Genomic DNA, 23200 nt, shown 5'->3' with positions numbered 1-23200 from the left:
CTGGTTTGTTTAGCCTTAATAAAGAGTGAGGCATCACGTGCTGAATTTTTAAGAGGAGAATGAAGTGTACTCCAAGCCCTGGGTAATAACAGCAGAGAATCGAGGCATGAAAGGGATGGAGTGGGAGATAATGACCCCATTGGGCAAAGGAAGAGCACTTTTTGACGCTTCCCAGGTTTTGGGAGAGAGCACTTGCCTGGAAAGCAGGGCTGAAAGGAGCTCTGTGACCTGCTGCCACTGCCAGCACTTTGTTCCTGTTCTTGCAAAGCTTCATCGCTCTGTGTAACCTCAGTGAGCTGTGCTTCCTCCCACTGAGCTATTCCAGATTTTCATATCCTCATCACTTTTTTGTTCTTTAGATAAATTTTAATCACATCCCAGGTTTGTCTTAAACTGTGCAATTCTCTTAAATTCCCTTAATTGATCACACTCCAGGTTTCCCTTAAATTTAAATTCTCTTAAAACATATTCTCCAAAGATCCAAATTTTAGCTGTGCCAAGAGAAGGGAGACCCTCAGGACTCTCTCACAGGGCAAGGCAGGCAGCAGTACTTCTCTGACTGTGCTGGATTTCCCCCCAGAGCTTGTTCTCCCCCTGTTCAGTATTTTTACCTTCATTTCTGGATTGAGATCTCACCTGTTCCAGCCTCACTGGAGCACCAACACAGTTTCATGGGCAGAGCTGGCCCAGCCATAATGAGACAAGGAAAGTTGTGCCACATGGGGAAGGAGGTCTCAGGCACCACCATGGTTGTCAGCCTTCCTTTTTGGTTTTAATTTATTTGTTATTGGTTTAGCATGTGACCACCCACTAGCCTGCAGAAGAATAGTGTGGGCAGAGGACTAGATTAAACCAAAATGTTCCTGCTCAAGCTCATGGTGTGTGAATTACAAACTGTTGACTTTCAGCTCAGAAAAAGTCATCCCCATCCATCTCTGAGCACCCTGTACTCCCCAGGCCCCCACCACAGTGCCTCCCCCTCCTCTTAAGAAGTCTGGGCTGCAGCAAACATCCATTTGGAGGATCATCAGGAACACCTTGAGACTCTCCTGGGAAAATCTGACAACTGGATTCCTCACCCACAAAATAAAAAAACCAATGAGTCCTCAAGGGGCCTCTCAGGGAAGAAGTTCTTCCAGGTTGCCTAATGACAAGCTGTTGCTCCCACCTGTGGACATAAACAGTGCTTAAAAAGCCCCGGTATGTGACCCCAGTTCATCTCCACAGGGCCACAGAGAGTAGAGTCTTTCAAAATTATAGTCTTTGATTAGCTCCTTCACCAGAAGAAGCAGCCCTGCTTGGACAGGCCCCTCTGCAACCTCCCGATGTCTTTAATGATGCCTGTACCTCCTGCTCCGAACGCGGCGGCTGCACAGGGACACCTTCCCCATTTGGCTTTAATCCTGTTTTCATTTTTGTGCTCTCCAAGGTTAAATTCAGAGCTGGGAGCTCCAACCCAAGCCCTTTAGCTCCGAGCCTGTACCACATGCAAATACCAGTCCCTTTCTCACGCTGCCTTTGGCCTTGACGTGGAGCAACTGTTCCCGCACATGGGAGGGAGAGATCAAGGACTGTATCAGCAAGGCCACAGCTCTGTGTTTCTATTCCAACTGCCTGACATTTGTTGCATCCCAGACAATACAAAATGTCCCAATTGCATGGCTCTGGTCCATGCTCACACAGAGCCTCCCCCAGGGGAGCTCAGGGGGAGCAGCCTGATGCAGGGACACAAAGTCATGCGATATTTTTGCACAACAGCATCATTTTCTTGGTCTTTTTCTCTTTTCCCCTTATAATATTCTGCTTTGCAACCCTGGGTGTGTATCAGCACCATTTACTTAGGGATCACTCCATGATGGCATTGTTTAGATGCCAGAGGAGGAATCATGGTCCTGTCATGCCAGGCACAGGACACCTTCAGAGGAAGGGACACTCGCTGATGTCTCAAGAGCTTGTAATCCATCAAATGTGGTGGCAGATGGAAAGCACATGGATTATCCTTGTTCTGTAGAGGGAGAAGGTGCTGTGCTCAGCAGCAGGGCAGTGGGATCTGTCCTGCATGGAGCTGGGTGACTAAAAGTCACTGGGACTTATCCTGCATGGAACTGGTTACTGTCCACAGGTCACTGCAGTTCCTTCAGCACCAGCTCCCCAGGAGTGAGCTGGGACTGTCCACCACCCCTTTCCTCACCATAGCAGCTGATGAAGCATGAAGTGCCATGGACTCCCCAAGAGGAGCTGAGCACCCAATGGTTAACATTGTTCCACTCCTTAGGCCAGAGTGAGCAGCCAAAACTCAGTATTGGGCTTTTTTCCCTGAAGACAAAATGGGGACAGAGCTGGGTACTCCTCCAATGGTTTCCTGTCCATGTGAACAATATAACCCCCCATAAAGGATCCCTTTCACAACTACCTGCTCCAACAAGGCTCCCCCCACTCACCATGAGGACAGCCTGTACACAGTTACACATCTGTAATGCAAACAATGAGGAATTTCCTGCTAAATCTTTAGTCCTGACCAAGGTTTGTGTGTTAAACTACTGAAATACAGTATACAAAACTGTTTGAGTTTTTTCCCCTGCACCTTTACAGTGGCTGCTGCTCCCACCTGTGATGAAAGGGCTGGGCAGTCCCTGTGAGACCTACCTTATCCTGGTTATTCAAAAAGATGAGCATTTATCATCAGAGAAGGCAGGAGCTGCCACGTAACTGGTGGCAGAAGGTGTGGAGCACAGAATAATCACCAAAACTTTTATGTGCTTTGTGATTTCCTCAGCTGTCCTACCTCCATTGGGATGGAAGTGAGTGAAGGCCCTTTTTGGAGAAGCTGTTCTATTCATGTTATTCAGAAAATGCTTCCAGTATAAAAAATAATTCATATTTATAATGATATCCGATTGATGTTAAGGGTAAAAGATGAAAAACTCTAGAGGACTACCGGAAAATAGATGTTCTTGTCACTATAGCTGCAGGTAAGGGGAGCACTCCTGTGCATCTTCTCCCTCAAATGTCTCAGGATGATTTCTGAATGCCAAGGAAACTCCCACCACATCCATGTGAGGCCTGTAGCTCCTCCAGCACAGCCCTAATTGCCAAATACTTTAATACATATTGACCAGGCCTTGACTTTATTGCCAACAAGAGCCAGATGGAATGTGCACCACTGCCATTCCTACCAGGACAGTCCATTTGAGCCATGGTTTTACTCCTTGCATAAAATTAGGTTCTGATACAACTCATCTGAGGCAGGACAGCCTCAGAGTCTGCTAAAAATACCTATGGTAGACAGGAACGGAGTGTTTAGAGGGTAATTACTTGCCTTTCTCATTTCACAGCTCTTCCAAATGACTGTATTAGCTCGAGGATTAGGTCTCCCATGAGTCAGACCCCAAGGAAGAGCCAGGAGTTCATCCAAGGTCCAGGCCTTTGTTTGGTTTGAGCATTGTGCAAAGGGTCAATACTCTTGAGGGGCTTTCTGTGCAGCCTAAATCACGGTAGATTAATAGGATTTTTTTACAGGAACAAGTAGGAGTTGCCTTCTACCCATATTTGTTTGGACTAGTGCCGATAACAGCCTGGGGATTTTCCAGACAGCACAGTCTCTGCTCAGATTTCTCCAAACAAACCAGAGCAGAGGGGCAGAGAGTGTTGAGGGAAAGAGCAACCGAAGAGGGTTCATTATGGCCACCTCTTATCTGTGCCACGTTAGCATCCAGCACGATGGGCTGCAGGGGGAGGACAGGCTGCCTCAAGGACGAAAATAAAAGCACAGTAACTTCCACTGGAAATTAAAAACAAAGCACCATTCTCACCAGTGGCCCAAGACAGCAGCTCTTCCTTGACCCCCGAGCAATCTGACTGCAAGGGGTCTGGATAACTCCCTCCTGCTCCCTGTGTTTTACAGATGAAGCAGGACAGTTGGACTTGATGGTCTTAGAGGTGCTTTCCAACCTATTCTATGATTCCATGATTCCATGAAAATTACCACTCTCAAGCATTCGATGACCCTCCAAATGACCCCCAAGACCTGTTCCAAGTGATGCCCAACACAGAAGCTTTGTGGGCTTCCCACCAGGGTAGTAGTAAGAATTTTTAATTGTTTTATAGTGCTGGTACCACTTTTTTCCTTGTCTGCTTCTCTTGCTGAGGGCTGAGTGAACGTTCAGCAAAGCACTTCTTTTTACTGCACAAATGCAGCAACTCCAACTGTTTAAGCCTCTCACTCAAGATTGAAGCACCACAGGGAAGCCTAGGGAAAGCAGTTCCCAAGTTTAAAGGTATATTTGAAATTTTGTCTCAAACCTCCACCTTCTCCTTTGCTCTACTTCAGTACTGTGAGAAAGAAAGCCTCTTTTTCCCCCCCCTAAGCTTTCCCTACATCCCTCTCAGTCAGAATTACAGGGCATTTGCCACGCTAGAGGTACAGGAATTCTTTTTACAATCCCCTTTCACACAAGATAAGCCACAAGAATGCACAGTGCATGTTACTTTGAGATAGTGCTTGGAGATGAGACTGAAGTTTGTGTCACACTTTGCTATTAGCCAAGACCAAAACCAAGTCCCCAGGAGGCCCAAACTTCAAAACTCTGCACCCAGCAGTAAATTCTCAGTTTAAAACCGAGCTTCTGGCTCCACCTGCTGCCGGAAGGATGGAAGAGATCAAAAAGCAGTTACGGCCAAAAAAAAAAAAAAACACACACACCCAAAAAACTCCTAAAAAATAACTAAGAAACAACTAAGGCCTGCTTTTCTACTTAACTTGTCCACCAACATTGTTGTTAAAAGACAAAACAAAAGAGATTGCTTCACCATGGAAAATTCTACCAGGTTCAAGATGTGCAGCTCTTGACCTGGTCATGACCACCAGGCACTTGGGTCCTATTAAGTAATCTATTTTGGTAACTTTATAACTTTAGAAAATGCTGTTTGATGACACAAATTCATGGCTGAAAAGAAGCCCAGGTAAAGGACAATGTCATAAGCATGGTTCCCAAGATTGCCAGCAGGAAGGGGGGAAAAAAGGAAACCCTGTATTTTATGTTTTCCCATCTCCCCCTGTTCACTGTGCGGTTCTTGCCTCTCAGTGTTTCACTTGGTGCCTTTAAATCTTGGTTTACATTTGCCCACAAAGAGTTTAATTTTTTCTTTCTATGCCAGGAAATATATTTTGTGATTTCATGCCAAAACCCATGCACATTTCCCGTGCCAAAGTGCACAGGTGCCAGCACAATTGGGCATTATTTCCGCACACAAAGCTCCCAGTGAAGCCAAGGGCTGCCCTGGGTGCCCCAGGAATGCTGGTTTGGCTCTGGGGTGCTTGGATTACCTCCATGTGTTTGCACAGCACTGAAGGCAGAGTCACTGCTCATTTAGAAAAACATTGCATACACCTGATGGAAAGAAATATTAGAAGCTACTTCACAAAAATACATGCAGGCCATATGACAGAGGCAGATTAGGCCTTTACAGCCAAATGCTTAAAGGAACATTTTGGAGATACATATTCCTACCTTTAGAAAGTTACATTCCTATATAGCTCTTGCTAGAGAAACCTAAACCCTCTGGACAAGCAATGCAGAGCTCCTTCCAATGCCATTTTGAAAAGAAACTTCAATTACAGCAGCAAAAAGCATCACCAAAGCAATGCCATTTCCACACTCTCAACTCCAGCTAATAAAAACTTAAAAAAAAAATACACTAGGAAGGTACAGAAAGGGCATTCTCTGAGCTTGCATTTATCACTTCTTCACCTCTTAGAAAGGTGTCATGCAGAAACCAAGCTCATAATATTTTATGAAATGTCTTATATGTTTTCTTCGTACACTCTTGTGCGTATACTACACTAATTTGTAAATTATATTCAGTTTGGCCTCCTTCGAGTCAAACTTTGCTCAGTACCAGCCTTTGGCTGAGCTACCTGCACTTGAGCAATCAGTGGAACAAGTACAAACCCCAAAGCACTGGGTTTCTGGCGCTCAGCAGGTGAGGGCACTTTAGTTATCTATAACTTTTTGGTAATAAAAAGCCCTGAAGAAAATTTCTGAGGCTAATTAGGATCCCAGATAATAAAAGCACAGACGGATTTACAAGCACATTAGTTATAGAAGCAGCTGTATTTGAGTTTGAGAGGTTGGAGCAGTGTCACCGACAACAGGCCAAATTCCACTTTAGGATTGCCAAAAAACACTTTCCATGATGAAGCAAATCCTTCTTTTGCCCCCCCCTCCCCCCCTTCTCAAAACAGACTCAACATTCCAAAGGCAGATGATTTTCCTGATTGCCTGTCATTTTGTCACTTTGCACAGGGGAAGAGGAGGATCTCTGACATTCCCTTTGGCCATCCCAGCTCTTCCTGTCATCTCACAGACAACTGCCAACTTGGTTTTTATTGTTGTTAAGCAGAGGTTAACTAGTGACAGGCTGAGTGTCTGGAAAGAGAAATCCTGGGTACCTGTCCTCACTTCTGAAATAATACATATAATTGTGTACTTGTTCTGGCATTGAACTGTAATTAAACCAAAAATCAAAACCCTCTGTCTGCTCCAGCTCTGGCTGCAGTCACACACCCTGGTCCCTGCTTAGTTGAGAGGGTCAGAGAACTTTCAGGTTAAAACAGAAAACTCAAATTACCCCATCATTAAATAAGGGCAATTTAGGATGACAGTTTCTGACTTGTCTTCAGAAAGTCTACACACACCCTGATTTCCATAAGCTTGCAAAAAAATTGGACTCATGAAGCAACTATAAGATGAACAAAAAGCCCAGAGATCCAGCAGTGGTCTGCTGGAGAAAAATTTCTCCAGTTCTGAAAAGTCTTGGCCTAGTAAATCTGCAACCAGAAAACAGGCTGGACAAGATTAAGGCTCAAACTGATCACCAGCAGCCAGAGAAATACTCTCAGAGGATGCAAGTCAGTCGAGCAAGTTGCAGAATTTTACATGCATGTAATTCTTGTCTATTACACAAATAAAAAATGGGAGGAAACAGCTTCAAAGCTGTTCTTCAAAGCAGTTTGCACAAAAAAAATAAAACCCACAATACTGGGGCATAAACCACAGTAGTGCATCCAAGCCATGTGAACCAGTCTGGCTCTACCCAGCATTTTTGAGGGCACAGCAGAGCAGGGAATTGCAGGAATAGCACAGCAAGGGCTCTAGAAAACACTGTCTCTCAGGAAATACTCAGAATTTTAACCAGGGAAGGAGCAAGGACTGAAACAAGAACAGTAACAGACTTTGGGTATGTAAGAGGCTGTTGCATGGAAGGACAATAAAATAACCTGTTCTCTGTGGCCTTAGGGACACTGTAATGGGCAGCAAAACAGACAGATGTGTTGGAGACTTGTTGCCAGTAAGGGCAGGGAAGCACTAAAACACACAGTGAAGTCTTTTCTGCCCTCCAGCCCTTTCAGGCAATTAGGCAAACACTGACAGAGCTGTAACTGGGGCAGGGGAACAGACCTGATCATCTCCTTCATCCTTGCCAGCCCTATTACTCTAAAAAAGTAAACTTTCAGGCTGCCAAGGAGTTTGGGTGTTTACCTTTTGCTGGAGTCCTTTCAGAGACCAAATGCTGTTTACACCGTGGTTTCCTGCAGTTATTTCCCTCCTTCCCAATCAGGTTCCATAAGCACAGCTCTCAGAAATGTCAAACTTCCTCAGCAACACCCTGCTGCATTTCTTTTTTATTCCTAAGAATAACAGTCCCAGTGATACATTACCCCTTGCAACAATGAGGCTTTTCCAAATGGAAATCAGTCTTCCTTCACCCACAGATGACTAATCATTCTGTCTCACCCAAACCAAGGGGAGGGTAAATGGTTCTGAGAGCCAACCAGCAGATTGGTTCACTTCCGTGAACTAAGCTGCCTTTAAAACACCAAGGGATTATTTACCACTTCCCATTATGAACATGTGACTGTATTTAACCCCTATGCTCAGCAAAGGGAACATTTTGCACTAACAGTGATTAATCAGGGTTTAGTCTCAGCTAAAACCAGCTCAGTTAAGTATTAAAAACTCTAAGTTTCTATAAGCTTTGCTCTTTTTGAATAGACTGAGTATCTTAGTTGCACGTTAACATTTTTTTTAATGCAAAGCATGTTTTAATATAAACATCCCAATTATAGAAAGTTTTGTAACAGTAAAAACAGATATATATGCTCAGATTTATTTTACAAGACTTCAAAGCCAAACACTGAGGCCAGGCTTGAAAACAGCATCTCTTGTCATACAATCAAAATATTGTACACACACAACACAGCTCGATGCTTCTCAAGTTCACCAGCATAACACCCAGTTTGTCAAACCTCCAGCATTAGAATTTTTTTTCAAGCTACAAATGAGAAACACAAATTTCATCCATAATGACAAGTGCTTCCTTCCTACAGACATCTTGCCGGGGGGCAAAAATGCCAAATGTTTTTGGAGAGTGACATGAGAGTGCAAGACAACCCTTAGTAAAATATAGATATAAATCACAATTTAAACTGTGGCCAGGACTTTCAGCAATTAAGCACATTTCTACAGATACCTCCCCTCAAACATTCTGACTCGACTGTTCAGTAGCAGATGAACAGCGCCTCACTACTTTATTTCCAAGTATTCCAAGACTGGAAACTCTTTAAAATCATCCTGTATTTTCTTTATCAAGCCACTATAATTTAAAGATACAGCTACAAGTCCTCCTAGATAAAAGGAACGAGAGATGATTGCTTCAAGAGCAGGCCTTCATCGCACATATTTCAGCACACCACCTCGGAGCAGTCAGCAGACAGACTGTAAAAGCCACGTTTTTCAGAAAGACAGGATGGTCTTGTGAATTATTTCGATGCACTCTCTGATTTCATCCTCCTTAATCACCAGTGGTGGTGCCAGACGGATGATGTCCCCATGAGTGGGCTTGGCCAGGAGTCCGTTATCGCGGAGCCGCAAACACACCTTCCAGGCATCGTAGTCTGCAAGGACAGGAGAGAGAACAGGACACTGAGGGCATTTACACCACAGCAGAAGAAGTGTCACAACTGCAGCACGTGGTGTGTGGGGCCAGACTCTGTGTTTGCCATCCGGCAGCGAGATGGAGTGTGTTCACAGATGGAGTCACTCCGAGCAGCCCCCCGGAATCTGCACTGAGCAGAACTGCTGCAAAGTTCTGGGATTTGTCTCACAGGTTTGCCTCCAGCACACAGAGAGGTCTGGCCCCTTCACAGCTCAGTGCTTGTCTAGATGGGGCAATACATTTAAAAAAGGGGAGCCATGAAAAGGGGAGGTAAAGGAACACGTGGACAGGACTTTACACAAAGTTAGACTTGTGCAACCTGGATTTCAGTGCGTCATGTGCACATCTTAGAAAATTATACCACCTTCCTACAACACTTTATCCCTTGATAAAGAGCCTTGATATCCAGTTTTCTGATATAATTTGAGGTGTTAATCCCTAGAAACATACTCTCAGTCATTAACTTTTTTCTTCCTTGTACCCTCCTGTATTCATTGTACTCTTCTAACCATCCTGAAAACAACCAACCTCGGCCAATCCTTCCATAATCTGGCAAAAAATAGTGTTCCAAATGTGGCCAGTTTTCTTCCAATAAGGAGACAAAAGGGTATTTGTTGAGAGGCAGATTCACCATCAGGTTTGAACATTATCAAATCATAAATGAATTCAAACAATTTTTAAAAAATTTTTCAGCCTTAATTAAAACCACTTATTTTCAACAGCACACACTTGAATAAATTTTCGGTAGGTACTACAGTACTATAGCCAAGATCTGAACACAAACATGATGCCTATATACCATCTCCCACCTACAAGTTAAGCTGAAAAGTACTTTTTCATGCTGTGATGGTGCAGTTGACTGTATTTCCTCACCTTTGGTTTCCCGGATTACAATTGCATTTAACAGCCCCCTTCCTCTCACAGCAGTTACAATGTTGGACGGCGTCTTCATGAGCTCATTTCTTAGGAGGTTACCCATTATTTCTGCATTTTTTGCCAAGTTTTCATCTTCAATTACCTAAAGGGAAGTCAGATCTAGTCAGCTGAAGGGCACCACATTTGTTTTATGTACCATGTTGGAAGGGTAAATGACATTACAGCTACTGAGATACAAAAGCTGTTGCAGCCAGAGTATCACTGCAAAGGTTGCATATCCCAGTAGATTGGTATCAAGCCTTTACTCATTCATTTTTACAAGAAACAATAATATTTTTGAAATTTTGTTCAAAACTGCCATTTGCAGTTATTTGCAAGTCAACAGTAAAGCTCTGAAGATTCTTAATCTCTCCAGATCCGATGAGAGTTGCTGAGTGACCTGCATCCCATGTAGTCAATTAGGCAGTCACAGAATAATTAAGCCACACACTCTGGACAAGACATTTTAGCTTCTATTTGAGCTCCAGTAGCACACACATTTTATCAGGCTCACAGAGCAGCCTCTGCTAGTATATCCAATATAATCCAATTTCAAAGTGTCTTCATGAAATTAGTGAAGCTATTTGACCAAATTTACATAAGTGCCTTGAAACTCCCTCTGCATAAATTTTATTTTGACATTTAAGACATTAAGACCATAAGAACACAGGAATTAGGACACACTTACAATAAAAACTTTAGAATTTGTTTTGTGATCTGTGCAGATAACCACTGCCAATTTTCCATTCGTACTTAAAGCTGGATTGATACTCCCAGCATAAGAAATAATATCATTTATTTAAGCAAAGATCATGTCAGTGTGATACACTTTTTTCTTTGGATTCCAAAGCTTTATCAGGACACACAAACCTCCAGTGCTGCCATTGCCACACGGCAAGCCAATGGATTTCCTCCATATGTAGATCCATGTTCACCAGGCTTAATGGTCAGCATGATTTCATCATCACACAGTACAGCTGAGACCTAAAATGGGGAGGGCAGCAAATTCACCAACAGACATATTTAAAACAGTAAACTTTAATATCTCTGAAACAAACTTTTCCTCAGGGCTCAGGAAATTTTTAGCCCATGGTAATAAATTACATTTATATTCCCAGTTCTGTATACAGGAGAGAAGATCTGGCAATCCCCTAATTAATCCCTTAAATACACTTAGATATAGTGGTAACATGTAACTCTCAACTACAGCAGAGAGGCATTTCTCCAAACTGAATATTATTTCAAGACCTTAAGCTTCAACACTTGGTTTAACAACTCAGAAATACCTTTAATCAGCCAAAATAGTTCAAGGCATGTTGTAATTTCCAGCCTAATCAGCAGGAATTTAAGTTACTCCAAGAGGATAAAATCAGTCATGCAGACATGCCAAACACATGAAATCATGCCAGTTGTTCCAAAACAGCTCCATAATGTGTGTTTTAACATATATTAGTATTTTATCCTCTACAGAATTCATCTAGAAACTTATCACAGTCTTGCTGTGATTATCTCCAGAGAGAGTAAAAAAGGCTAACCAGAAATTTCATAATGAAAAGTTGACTACTGGACACTTATTTTCCTGACAGAAAAACAGCCATTCCAGCTAAAAAAGTAGTATTAGATATTCCACTGTTTTATTATGTATCTCTCACAGGTTGGGCTGTCTGGTCATAAATCATAGCTAATCTTGTAAACAACAAATTCCAAGCACAACAAACATCAGAGTTATTGTTCTTCCAACTGGTAGATTTTCAATGTTAATTACTAAAAAAAAATCATTATTCAAGAAATGTTTGAATAATTTGATATTATTTCGGATTATTGGTATTTCTTTGTTACTCACAGGATATAAACCACCAGAAAGGGCCTTTCCAAGAAGAACTATATCAGGTCTCACATTTTCGTGGTCAACAGCCAGCATTTTCCCTGTTCTGGCTAAACCAGTCTGTATTTCATCAGCAATAAACAGAACCTTCAGAGAGACAAAAAGAGCAGAGATCAGACCATGAGTTTCACTCCCATCCGTAACTCAATTCAAACAATACAGCTCTCTTTTTTTGAGGTATCACAACAATAATAAAGACAACTTTACTAATAATATGTCAATACCTTCCTCTGAAGGTATAGAAGGAATTATGACTAGCACCTGCAAATTAAGACTGAATTCTGTTGGAATAGAGACCACTGGTTTTTAAATCAGAGACCGCTGATAACCATTTTCTTCAGTGTTTCACTCTGTGACCCACTACTGTTACAAATTCTTGGCACTTATGCACTCCACCAACAAGGGCTCCTAACAGCCATGGTAATTATTAATTACTGCAGTAATTTGCTTTGGTCCCAAGAAACTTAGAATGTGAGAAAGAAATTAAAAGCTAAATTAATTTAAAATAAATGCAGTTCAAGAACATTCATCAGTAACTTAAACCAGTGACAGGGGTAAGAAATAGTGAAAAATGTGCATTGCTAAGAAGTACTTTCTGGTAAGGTATTAGCAGGAAACACAAGAAGTATCCCTGCTCTATTGAAATAAAAGGAGATTATTAAATCACATATGAAGTCCTGCACCTAGTATATAAGGATGACCTTACAAGATACAGCAGTAAACACAGTAATGTTTAAGCCACGTTATTACAGGGAATTCCTTACATTGTGTTTTGTGCAGAGGTCCCTCACTCCTGTGAGATAACCCTTGTCAGGAACAACCACACCTGCTTCCCCTTGAATTGGTTCAACCATGAAAGCTGCCACGTTGGGATCTTGAAGGGCCCGCTGTAGAAATGGACAAACAGGTGGGAAAGACAAAAAGAAAAATCCTTTACTCAGGTCAAATTTAGAAAATACGTGTAGCAGAACCTAATCCTAGCCCCAGTGTTTTTCCTTAAGGCACGATAATGGCATTTATGTCAAGCAGTTATCCCTGAGTGCCATTTCAGTTCCAACACAATGTCACTATTTGCCTTGCAAAATGAGCTGCTGTGCTCACCTGGGAAGGTACAAACCTTAAAAATTGCAGACTCAGGTAAGCAGATTATCGGATCAGTCCATAAATTACCTCAGAAATACCTTCAGTTTTGCATGACCCCATACAAGACAAACAATTGCTCAACTCTCCCCTCAAACAAAAAAGAATGGAGCCTCTCCAGAACAATTTTACCTTAGAGCAAAGTCCACAGGTACATTCTTGCACTATCAAGTTCAAAAAGGTTTAGAAGTCCACGAGACACAAGAGATGTGATGATTCCCAGCATGAATTTCCTACAGCTTTTCTCAGTATGGTCCCATAAACAGAATGGATTCAGCTCTAATGAAGCCATTAAATACTTACAAGCCTTTCACAATGGGCACCCTGATGTAGGTTCAAACCTGAGCAAGCTTTTCCACACTGCAACTAAAACACTGAGAGACCTTTGTTTTCATCCTAACCAAACTCTAAGGAGACAATCAACTCTGTCCTACAATCCCTCCAATCTCCACAGCCCATCCCCTTGTATGAAGCAGACTCAATGAAACTTTTTTGCTCACAGAGATGATGTACCCAGGTAATGAATTGGAAAAAGACCATCTTTAAGATCCCTTCCAATCCAAAACATTCTGTGATTCTATGACAAAAGTGGCAATGCCAACATTCCAAGCCCTTCAGGACTACCTGTATCTGGCTGGAACCCTCTTGCCTCCCAGGTCCCAATTCCAGCACCCTGTGGCTGCCACCAAGCCCTTTAAAATATAAACCCACATTATGGAGGTGGAAAATTTTAGACAAATCAAGGTCAACCTTCTCCAACAGCTTAACAGGACAAAACTCAGGAAACCCAGGGAAATGTAGAATCTCTGGCATTTCAGTAGCTTAAGTGAAACACCAGCCCAGCACGGTTTTAAGGATGCTGTGAAATGGAAATACTTATTTGCAACTGTGTGAATTCTAGTCATACAAGCACAGAATGGTTTGGGTGGGAAGGGCCCTTAAAGCCCATCTAGTTCCAACTTCCCAGCCATGGGCAGGGACACCTTCCACTATTCCAGGTTGCTCCAAGCCCCATCCAACCTGGCCTTGGACACTTCCAGGGATGGGGCAGCCACAGCTTCTCTGGGCAACCTGTGCCAGGGCCTCACCACCCTCACAGCCAAGAATTCCTTCCAATATCCAATCTAAACCTATTCTCTTTCAGTTATCTAATCATTGAAGAAAGCACAGCATTTCTGAGAAAAGTAGCTAAAGGTATTAGTTTCAGAAATCAAGTCCTGACTTATGGAATGTAAGCTATGGATGGATCTGAATTCCATTATGGTTTATCTGTTGGTCTTCATTTGTACCTTGAACATCTTAGTGAGATGTGAGAGGAAACAGATCATGTGGTTTTTCTTTTACATCCTAAAGCAAAACTGAAAATCAAAACCAAAGCAGAATTTACACACATTACCTATGCACATCAATAACATATATATTTCTTAAATAAATCTAGATACAGGTATCTTAGTGTCAAAGGGATAAGCTTCTGATTTTCTTTGTTATTTACCAAAGAGACATTGTAAAATGACGAAATTGTCAAATACCTCAAGAGCTGGGAGGTCATTGTATGGGATCACTTCAAAACCTGGCATGAAGGGCCCAAATCCATCATAGCTGGATGGGTCAGTAGAACTGGAGATGGCAGACATTGTTCTGCCCCAGAAGTTGCCAGCTGAAAAAAACAGAGAGGGGGATTGTTACAAAACTGGCCAAGAGCCAGAACAGTTTAAAGGAGATCATACTTTCCATTTGTTACTGCATTTTAAGTTATCTAACATCAGCATATTATCATCCTTCTTCTAATTGTTAGCATTTTGCATTGATGTCATAAATATACCATGTTGTAATATCAAAAGAACATATCAAAAAGCAAAATAAAATTATACTCTAAGACCTGGCAAGTTTATTCAAAATAATTTCCTTAAATTTTGTTAGTAGTCCGAAAAATTGAAAATAAGTCAAATAGCATCTTTTTAAGGAAGATGTTCAGCTTTTATGTAAATATTACTTATTAAATATAGGGCAGGAAATGAACACTATCCCTAATTTAAGTCCTAAAAATAAAGCTGCCACTAAGCCTAAATCAGAAAATACACTCTGTGTATTTTAAAGGCCCAGAAAATCCCACTTACCTATGTAAAAATATTGTGATGTTGCACTATTTTATTTAGAAACATCAGTTAAAATGTTCGGGAACCAACTGTCACTAAGTCAGTAATATCTTCATTTTAATAGTTCAGTGAAATCAACAGACTCTCAGATAATTAATAAGGTATTTAATAAGACTAAAGAAGATTAAGGGTTCAATATCTTCACAGCATAATGAGCTTTCTCCTCCCCAAACAATTCCTTTGTGTAAGTGTGATCCTGGGGCAGAGGATGTTTCCACTCTGCAGGGAACCCCATAAACCCCACTACATGAGCACCACACCCTGTCCCCCAGCACAACCCCTGCTTGTCACCCCAAGGTTATGTGAGAGCAATTCCCTGTAACCTCAAAGCCCAGGAAGCAGAGCAGTGGATCTGATGAAGGCAGCCTGTCTCCACCTGGATGCTCCAGTGCCTCACTATCCAGCACAGAATCCAGGCTGAGTTCTCTAAACTGATGTTCAAAGGCTTCCCCTTAGCTACCCAAGAGAGCTCTTTTTCCTGCCAAAATGGAGGGAAGATCCACTTTATCAAGATGAGAACCACTTACTATAAGTAAATTGTCTGAAGAGCAAAATAAAATATATGCAGAAGAAAAGGAAGGAGAAGTATATTTGTTCAAAGAACTCCCAGAAGAAATTTGAAAAAAATCTCTATTCAATCCCAGAAAATATAATGCAATATTCAACTATGAAGTGTAATTTACAAATGCTGCCTAATGGCACTTATGGTTCAGGTACTATATGTACCAAAAGTTAAAACTAGTATTTGCAGCTGTAGCAATCTCAGGGAAAAAGGTCAATATTTGAGTAGTAAGCTTTATTCTGAAAGGTTTAATAAAATACAGAATCATTGAACAACATTAGCACTGACGAGAATACTTTATCTATAACCAAAGAACACTAAATATCAGATTTTTTTATTATATATGGGGTTTTTTCCATTTTTTTTATTTAGCTAAGCACAACAGTCTCTTCGGGGGCAGGTAACTTCTCCCTGTTATGGAGCCAAGCAGAGCAGGCAGGTAAAGGGAGGAACTATTTCAACAGGGAATCAGGGCCCAATATTTACTTCAGCAATACTGCTTTTACTTTCATTATATGATCAAGAATTCAATATGGCTTTACTGAGTTAATGTCAATCTCTGGAAGACTTCAAGGATGCAAAGAAAACCACTGGTAGGGTGAAGCCTAAGAGGGAAGCAGGTTTAACTCTACTGTGCAACCTATGAGAGGCATGGCAGCAATTTGAGGAGTGATTTCACAAAAAAAGTTATATAAAAGACAAGCAGTTAAGAATAAAAAGATACCAAGCTTCAAGTGGTTAAAAGAGCATGGAGGACTGAGTGTACTTTCCACGTGACTTCAGGCTGCCCCTCAACAATCCAGTGGCCAGAGCTCTCTTCCTCCTCAATGCCTCAACTCATAACACAAGAGTTTTAAGGAAGTTAATCAGCTTTGAACACTTTACATACCTGCAAAAATAATTTTAGCTTTGTATTTTGGGACTCCTTTCACAGTGTATGCCCATTTCCGAGCCAGTTTACAGGCAGTTTCTCCAGCTTCCACTCCTGAAACACAAAGCAGCACCATGATCACTCCTGCACATGAGAGAGGCCATCAGTGCAGTACCAAATGTTACACAGCTGCTGAATCTCACAGACAAGAAATAAAAGGGAAATAAAATCATTTCTTCACCTGTGTTCATTGGAAGAACTTTGTTGTAATTGAACATTTTGGTGACGAGCTCCTCATATTCACCAAGTACATCGTTGTAGAATGCCCTGGATGTCAGGGTTAGTTTTTCAGACTGAGCTTTCAGAGCATCCACGATTTTTGGGTGACAGTGACCTTGATTAACTGCACTGTAAGCACTCAGAAAGTCGAAATACTTTCTACCTTCAACATCCCACACATAAACACCTGGGAAAACAAACATATGGTCAATACACAAAATAAAAGACGACATGAGATAATACTAAATGGTATAAACTAAGGGTTACAACACAACCTGGCCAATTTAAATGGTATTCTCTCTATTCTCTCTATCCCTGAGGGCATTCCTGAAAGGGCCTCTAGAAAATAATCAGTTGACAAAGAGATCATGAGCAACAAAACTAGTACAGTATAAATAAGGAAACAAAAAAAAAAGAAGCATTTCCAATATGAAGCTGCCATTCCATGGAGTTAGTAATATCAGACTATTACTTCCCCTCCAAATCTCTGTTTTAGGCACTAAAAGGTAGATAGAGAAGAAAACTTCTGTAAGAGAATTAACTGGAGGTCATAAAATAAAGAACAAAATCAACAGAACCCAAATAATCTCAAAACTCAAGAAGCTGAAGGCTCTGAGCTGTCAAAATGTGCCCTGAAAAAGAGAAACTATTGGATCACTATGCTGATAGTATTTTAACATAAACTCACAGGACAAAAAGGCCCCTTAAACATAATTAAAGACCAGAGTAAATTTAAATTAAGCAATAATACAGGAACAGTACACAAGGACTTAAATAGGGTTCCAATGCACCTTTTCATGTTCACACTAACATTAAGCCTCCCCAGACAAGGCAAAAGAAGAAACAAAGTTGCTTGGCAATTTTCCTGCTGAGTTATTCTGGAGATTATCAGAACTTTGACCTTTATTTAGATAAAATATTTTAGAGACATCACCATTTTAACAAATGGCTTTATGCATAATGATCCAGCTCTCTAACCAACAATTAGCTGTCTTTATTTCACCAATTATCTCAATTCCACCCTAAAAAAATACCCAACAAAGGTTCAGAAACTGATCCCATCCCACCTGCACAGACACATCTCCTCCACAACACTGAGGGAAACCTAAATAAAATACCTTTCCCTCTTTCCAGAGCAACAGGCAGTGGGTGATAGTTGTGGGCACCATATTTAGCCTCCCGTTCATAGATGGACTCAGAGGAGACGGGCCTTTGAACAGTTTTTTTGGGAGCAACTGAGGCAGCAGAACTCAGTGATGCGTGGAGACCTCGAGAGAGAACAGCAACACTCTGGGGACGGCTCAGCTTGGAAAACATGATGGACCTCAGGTATTCTGATACAGATCTGAGGGGGGAAAATAAAGACAGTTAATAATTAGCACTAACGACACTTTGGATGAAACCCACGATGTGACCGAAGGGGTTTTACTGCCAGGATTACTGGGTTTCCCAACTCTTTTGCAACTCAAGTAAGAAATCTTATGTGAACTATAAATTAACGTGGGATTAAGTTCAAGCTAGTATTTTCTTTCTATTTTAATGTACACTCACAGAAACAGAAAGAAAACTAAGCTGTGTGACTCACCGAGTCTATGAACTAGTTACACCATTTTTCCTGTAAGAGCTCTTTTTTCACTGTGCCTTAATTTTGGTTTACTAATATAAACTACAATAAAAAAGTTAAGTTCATCAAACTTCTTTTTTTACTGAAATGCCTTTTTTCTGCCAAAGACTACTGTAAGTCCAACCTTGTCACAAAATCAGAAAGTAAATAATATAATACTGGGAAGAAGCACTGGACACAAATCACCTTTAGCTGATAATATTAACAAATTTGATAAAAGATTGATTAGTTTTAACTGGGATCAGTTTTAACAAGTAAAATTTGTAACTTTTTACATAAATTGCACTCTGGATTTTAAAATGTTGCATTCTGGATTTTAAAATGCTGCCTACTATATAAAGCACTCACTGTCAATACTTTTTTAAGACCATCATTCTGTTGAGCCTGGAGAAGAGAAGGCTTTGGGGTCTTAGAACCCTTTCCAGTGCCTACAGGGGCTCCAAGAGAGCTGGAAAGGGACTTTGGACAAAGGCCTGGAGTGACAGGACAAGGGGGAATGGACTTAAGCTAGAGGAGGGTCCGTTCAGATGAGATACTGGGAAGAAATTCTTTATTATGAGGGTGGGGAGGCCCTGGCAGAGGTTGCCCAGAGAAGCTGTGGCTGCCCCATCCCTGGAGTGTCCAAGGCCAGGCTGGATGGGGCTTGGAGCCACCTGGGATGGTGGAAGGTGTCTCTGCCCATGGCAAGGGGGTTGGAACAAGATGAGCTTTGAGGTCCCTTCCAACCCAAACCATTCTGGGATTCTGTGATCAAAAAACAGATGGGAAGTAATCATATGTCAGATATTAATGATTATTAGAGCACTCTCTATTTTCTTAGTAAACTCAGCAATTTTCCCTGAACATACAACCTTGTACTGTTACCATCTATGATAATCTGAGGGTTTCATGAGACAAATGCACTTGGATTTCTTCTCTGTGCCTGCACCTCAGACAACACAAAGATACGTCCCAGAGAAGGGGAAGTGAGTTGGCACTTTTAAAGCTGTCCAAACAAGCTCTCCTCACAGCAGGGAACAGCAGAGAGCCACCAAGAGCTCTCAAAGCTCAAGTTTCTAGTCTTGCAGAACATCACATTTATAAGCTGCCAAAGGGTTTAAGCCCCAAAGGAGGATCACAGATTACAATAAGTACTCTGAATATGAAATGCAGCCTCCTCTGTATCACACTCCACAGCAAACTGGAGAGCTGAGCAGCCCTGACACTGCTGCAGCACCCAACCAAAGCATATCATAAAACCTAACCAAAATATGGGTGTTAAATGCCAACAAGAGAATGCAAGGATGGTTTACACAAGGCTGCTGTTATTTCAGGCTCCTTGCAGAGACAGAAGTGTTAAGTCATGGATTTATCCCTAATTTATTTTGGAAAAGATCAGCACCGTGGATGTGTCCCCTTGAACAGGGAGGCATTTCTTTCAGCAAACTCCTCAGGTATTACTTTGCTGCTCCTCACTTCTTACCAAAGCCAAAAGACTATTTGCTCCACCTACTAAAATTTTGCTACCAAAATCCAGGAGTTTAGGAAGAGTCAACAGTCTCCATTCCAGCAGGAGATGAATAGCAGCTGCACAGCTCTGGGCATGTTTCCAGCTGTTAAATATTAGACATTTGTGTTAATACTTCTCAAGATGGTTATTCAGAGATTCTGCAAACAAAAAAGACAAATAATTCTCTGTGCAAGAAAAAATTCTGAGGTCCCTTCCACAAAATTGCAACCTGCTTAAGTACTAAAATGTAATTGGTCTGTGACAGCCTGGCACACCTCCATGGCAGAGCAGCTAATCCTGTCACAAGCTTCTATATTTCTGCAGATGTCCCAGACATTCCTGAAATAATGGATGCAAAGAAACTAAACTCTCATCTGCCCTGTATCAGAGAGGTACCTTTCTGCACGAAGAATTACAGATCCCCAGTTTGAGGTTCTTGTTTTACTTCTTTCAAAGAGGTTGGAAAATAGTAATCAGAATTTTTTAAAAGGGCTTTCCCCTCCATGAAGAGAAATGCCCTGCAAACTGTGCTAGTGAGACCACACCATTTTATCCAAGGTTTAGGAGATTACATGGAGTAGGGCTGAGTGAAGCTGGGAAATTACAGACAAATCTGAAGTTAAAAGGTGGAGAAAAATCTGGCTTTGATGATACACAAGAGAAGATTAACAGAAATTTCAGGAAAGAGGAGGGGTAAAATAAGGAAAAAACAATAAACAAACCAAATGAAGAAACCCAATCCTGTTACCAACAATGAGGAAGTGAGAAACATGATCGTGCTCTGAAGCAGGCAGCACAGGAATTAGAAGCCAGGGAATTACACCAAGTGGAAAAGGTCTTGCATCAGAAAATAAAAATCACCCAAACCACAGTTGTGAAAACTTGAACAACTCTGCTCAGCTGTTGAGCAAGAATATCCAGACAGGGGCCAGTGCCTGTGATTTCACAGGTAAATTGAATGGTTGTAGGTCCCCAACCCCTGACAGACACTGAAGCACACCCCAAGGTAAATGGCAGGTACTGTCAGATACATAAAACCAGTCAGAGTCATGTTGATACAGGAGAGAGGAATCAGTGCCACACTGCTGCCTTTACCAGCTGAATGAAAGGGGGTGAACGTTCCAGGGGACAAGCAGGAGGGACAGCAGCGTGGACATGCCAAGCCACCTTTGCAGGCATCAGGAACAGCTCAGGACCTAAACTGGCAGAGAAGAATCCCGAATCACAGAATCAGTTTGGTTGGAAATGACCTCCAAAATCATCAAGTCCAACCTATGACCCAACACCACCTTGTCAACCAGATCAGAACGCTGATTGCCACGTCCAGTCTCTCCTTAAACACCTCCAGGGATGATGACTCCACCACCTCCCTGGGCAGCCCTTCCCAATATCTAATTAACCTTTCTGTGAAGAAATTCCTCCTGATGTTCAACTTAAACCTCCCCTGGCGCAGCTTGAGGCCGCTTCCTCTCATCCTGCCCCTTGTTCCCTGGGAGCAGAGCCCGACCACCCTCCTGTTAGGGTGTTACAGAGAGCGAGAGGGTCCCCCCGAGCCTCCTTTTCTCCAGCAAAAGAAAAAAAAAATAAAAAGCAATAAACCCAGCAGTGAAACAGGAGATCCCGCTCGCCATCCCCCCGCCAAAGCCAACGCCAAAGACACTGCAGAGGCAAAGCTGCGGCACCGCGGGCCTGACACAGCACAGCGGAGGGATGGGCTGTCACCGCCCCCGCTCCCCGCACAGCGCCCGCGGGAGCGCTCTGGGGTCGGATCACACCCTGCCGGGCCGCAGGAGGCGAGAACGTCCCCCGAGGGAGAGCCGGGCGGGCCGTACCTGGAGCCGGAGGTGCTGCCGGAGGTGCTGCCGCTCCCCGGGCCCGCGGCGAAAAGGAGGTGGTGGCCCCGGGCCTCTGTCACTTCTCCTCGCCCCGCGCCTGACGTCACCGCCGCTGCGCCCGCCGATTGGCTGCTGCGGATGATTGACAGCCACGGCCCCCGTGTCCGGCCCCGCCCCCTCGGCCCTTGATGGTGGGGGCTCTCCCCGCCCCTCAGAGCGGGGGCTCTGCTCCCCTGTTCCCGGGGACTGTCCAAAACACACTCGCCACTGTGGAGAAAATTAACTCTACCTCAGCCAAAACCAGCACAGGAACAGTCCTTGTGGCCATAGGACCGGATCCCCCCTCACACCCGGACGGGGTGAAGCCCCCCAGGCCCTGCCCGAGCGCCCTCGGGTCGCTGTCACACCAGCCCTTGGCCCCGTCGGGAAAGGTGCTGCAGGACAAGGCGAGCACTGAATAAAAACTGAGAGGGACTAGGAAATGGGAACTATGTGGGATGGTGGTGGTAACTCTGCTGGCAGCTGCAAGTTGCTCTCTTGGGATCAGAGAATCGTAGAATGATGGAGTTGAAAGGGACCTTCAAATCATCCAGTTCCACCCTCTGCCATGGGCAGGGACACCTTCCACTAGCCCAGGTTGCTCCAAGCCCCGTCCCACCTGGCCTTGGACACTTCCAGGGATGGGGCAGCCACAGTTTCTTTGGGCAACCTGTGCCAGGGCCTCAGTACTTTCATAGGAAATAACTTCTTCCTAAACAAAACCTACTCTCTTCCAATTTGAAGCCATTCCCCCTTGTCCTATCACTTACATGCTCTTGTAAACAGTCTTGCCCCATCTTTCCTATAAGTTCCATCCAGGAACTGGAAGGATGCCATGAGAAGTGCTCTGTGAGGATTGCAGAAGCCCAACCCTGACCTTCCTCTTCAGAAAAGCTTTGCATGAGTTTTTCACCATCTTTTTATGTATGGCTAACATAAAATAATTCAAAAAATAACAGTCAGGGACTCACTAAGTTTGCTAATTAATTCCTCACGGAGCTCCTCTGCCAGGTGTTTTTTGACATATACGCAGGATGCACCAACCTCCTCCCCAGTCCACCACGGTTCATCCAGCACACCCGTGGCCTGCCAAGGACAGGCTGCCATTCTCCACATGGAATGGCACTGATGGAGCCCCAGACTTCACACACTGATGCCTTGGGTGGGAAGGAAGGAGGGAGAGAGGTGTGGGGGGAGTGAGGTCCAGGAGCTTTGAGCTCAGACCAGCAGGTGAGCAGGGACAGGCTGGAATGAGCCAGCGCAACCCTGACCTTTCCCCAGGCTAAATTACACTTGGAGAGTGTTTTGTAACTGGAAGATCTGAACATTGAAAGGCAACTTTCAATGAGGTGTGTTTGATAAATATATGCTGGTTTTTTGAAAAAGAATCATAGATAGGTTTGGGTAG

At 42.9% G+C, this 23200-nt stretch overlaps 1 protein-coding gene across 1 annotated transcript; it reads right to left on the bottom strand.

Moving 5' to 3' along the window:
- Window positions 1-8618: 8618 nt before the first annotated feature.
- OAT (ornithine aminotransferase) lies at window positions 8619-21859 on the bottom strand. Its single transcript, XM_027655212.1, has 10 exons — window positions 21751-21859; window positions 17924-18150; window positions 16768-16992; window positions 16545-16640; window positions 14467-14594; window positions 12562-12684; window positions 11756-11884; window positions 10783-10896; window positions 9871-10015; window positions 8619-8956 (listed from the first exon to the last, which is right to left on the bottom strand). Exons 2-10 carry the CDS (start codon window positions 18120-18122, stop codon window positions 8796-8798), a joined length of 1320 nt encoding a protein of 439 aa, XP_027511013.1. The 5' UTR covers window positions 18123-18150; window positions 21751-21859; the 3' UTR covers window positions 8619-8795.
- Between the last annotated feature and the right edge of the window lie 1341 nt (window positions 21860-23200).

The sequence above is a fragment of the Corapipo altera genome, unplaced genomic scaffold, assembly GCF_003945725.1.
Source record: "Corapipo altera isolate COAL_440 unplaced genomic scaffold, ASM394572v1 180, whole genome shotgun sequence".
Taxonomy (NCBI): domain Eukaryota; kingdom Metazoa; phylum Chordata; class Aves; order Passeriformes; family Pipridae; genus Corapipo; species Corapipo altera.
Note: the sequence above shows the minus strand (reverse complement) of the source record. Positions and strands in the feature narration are given on the sequence as shown.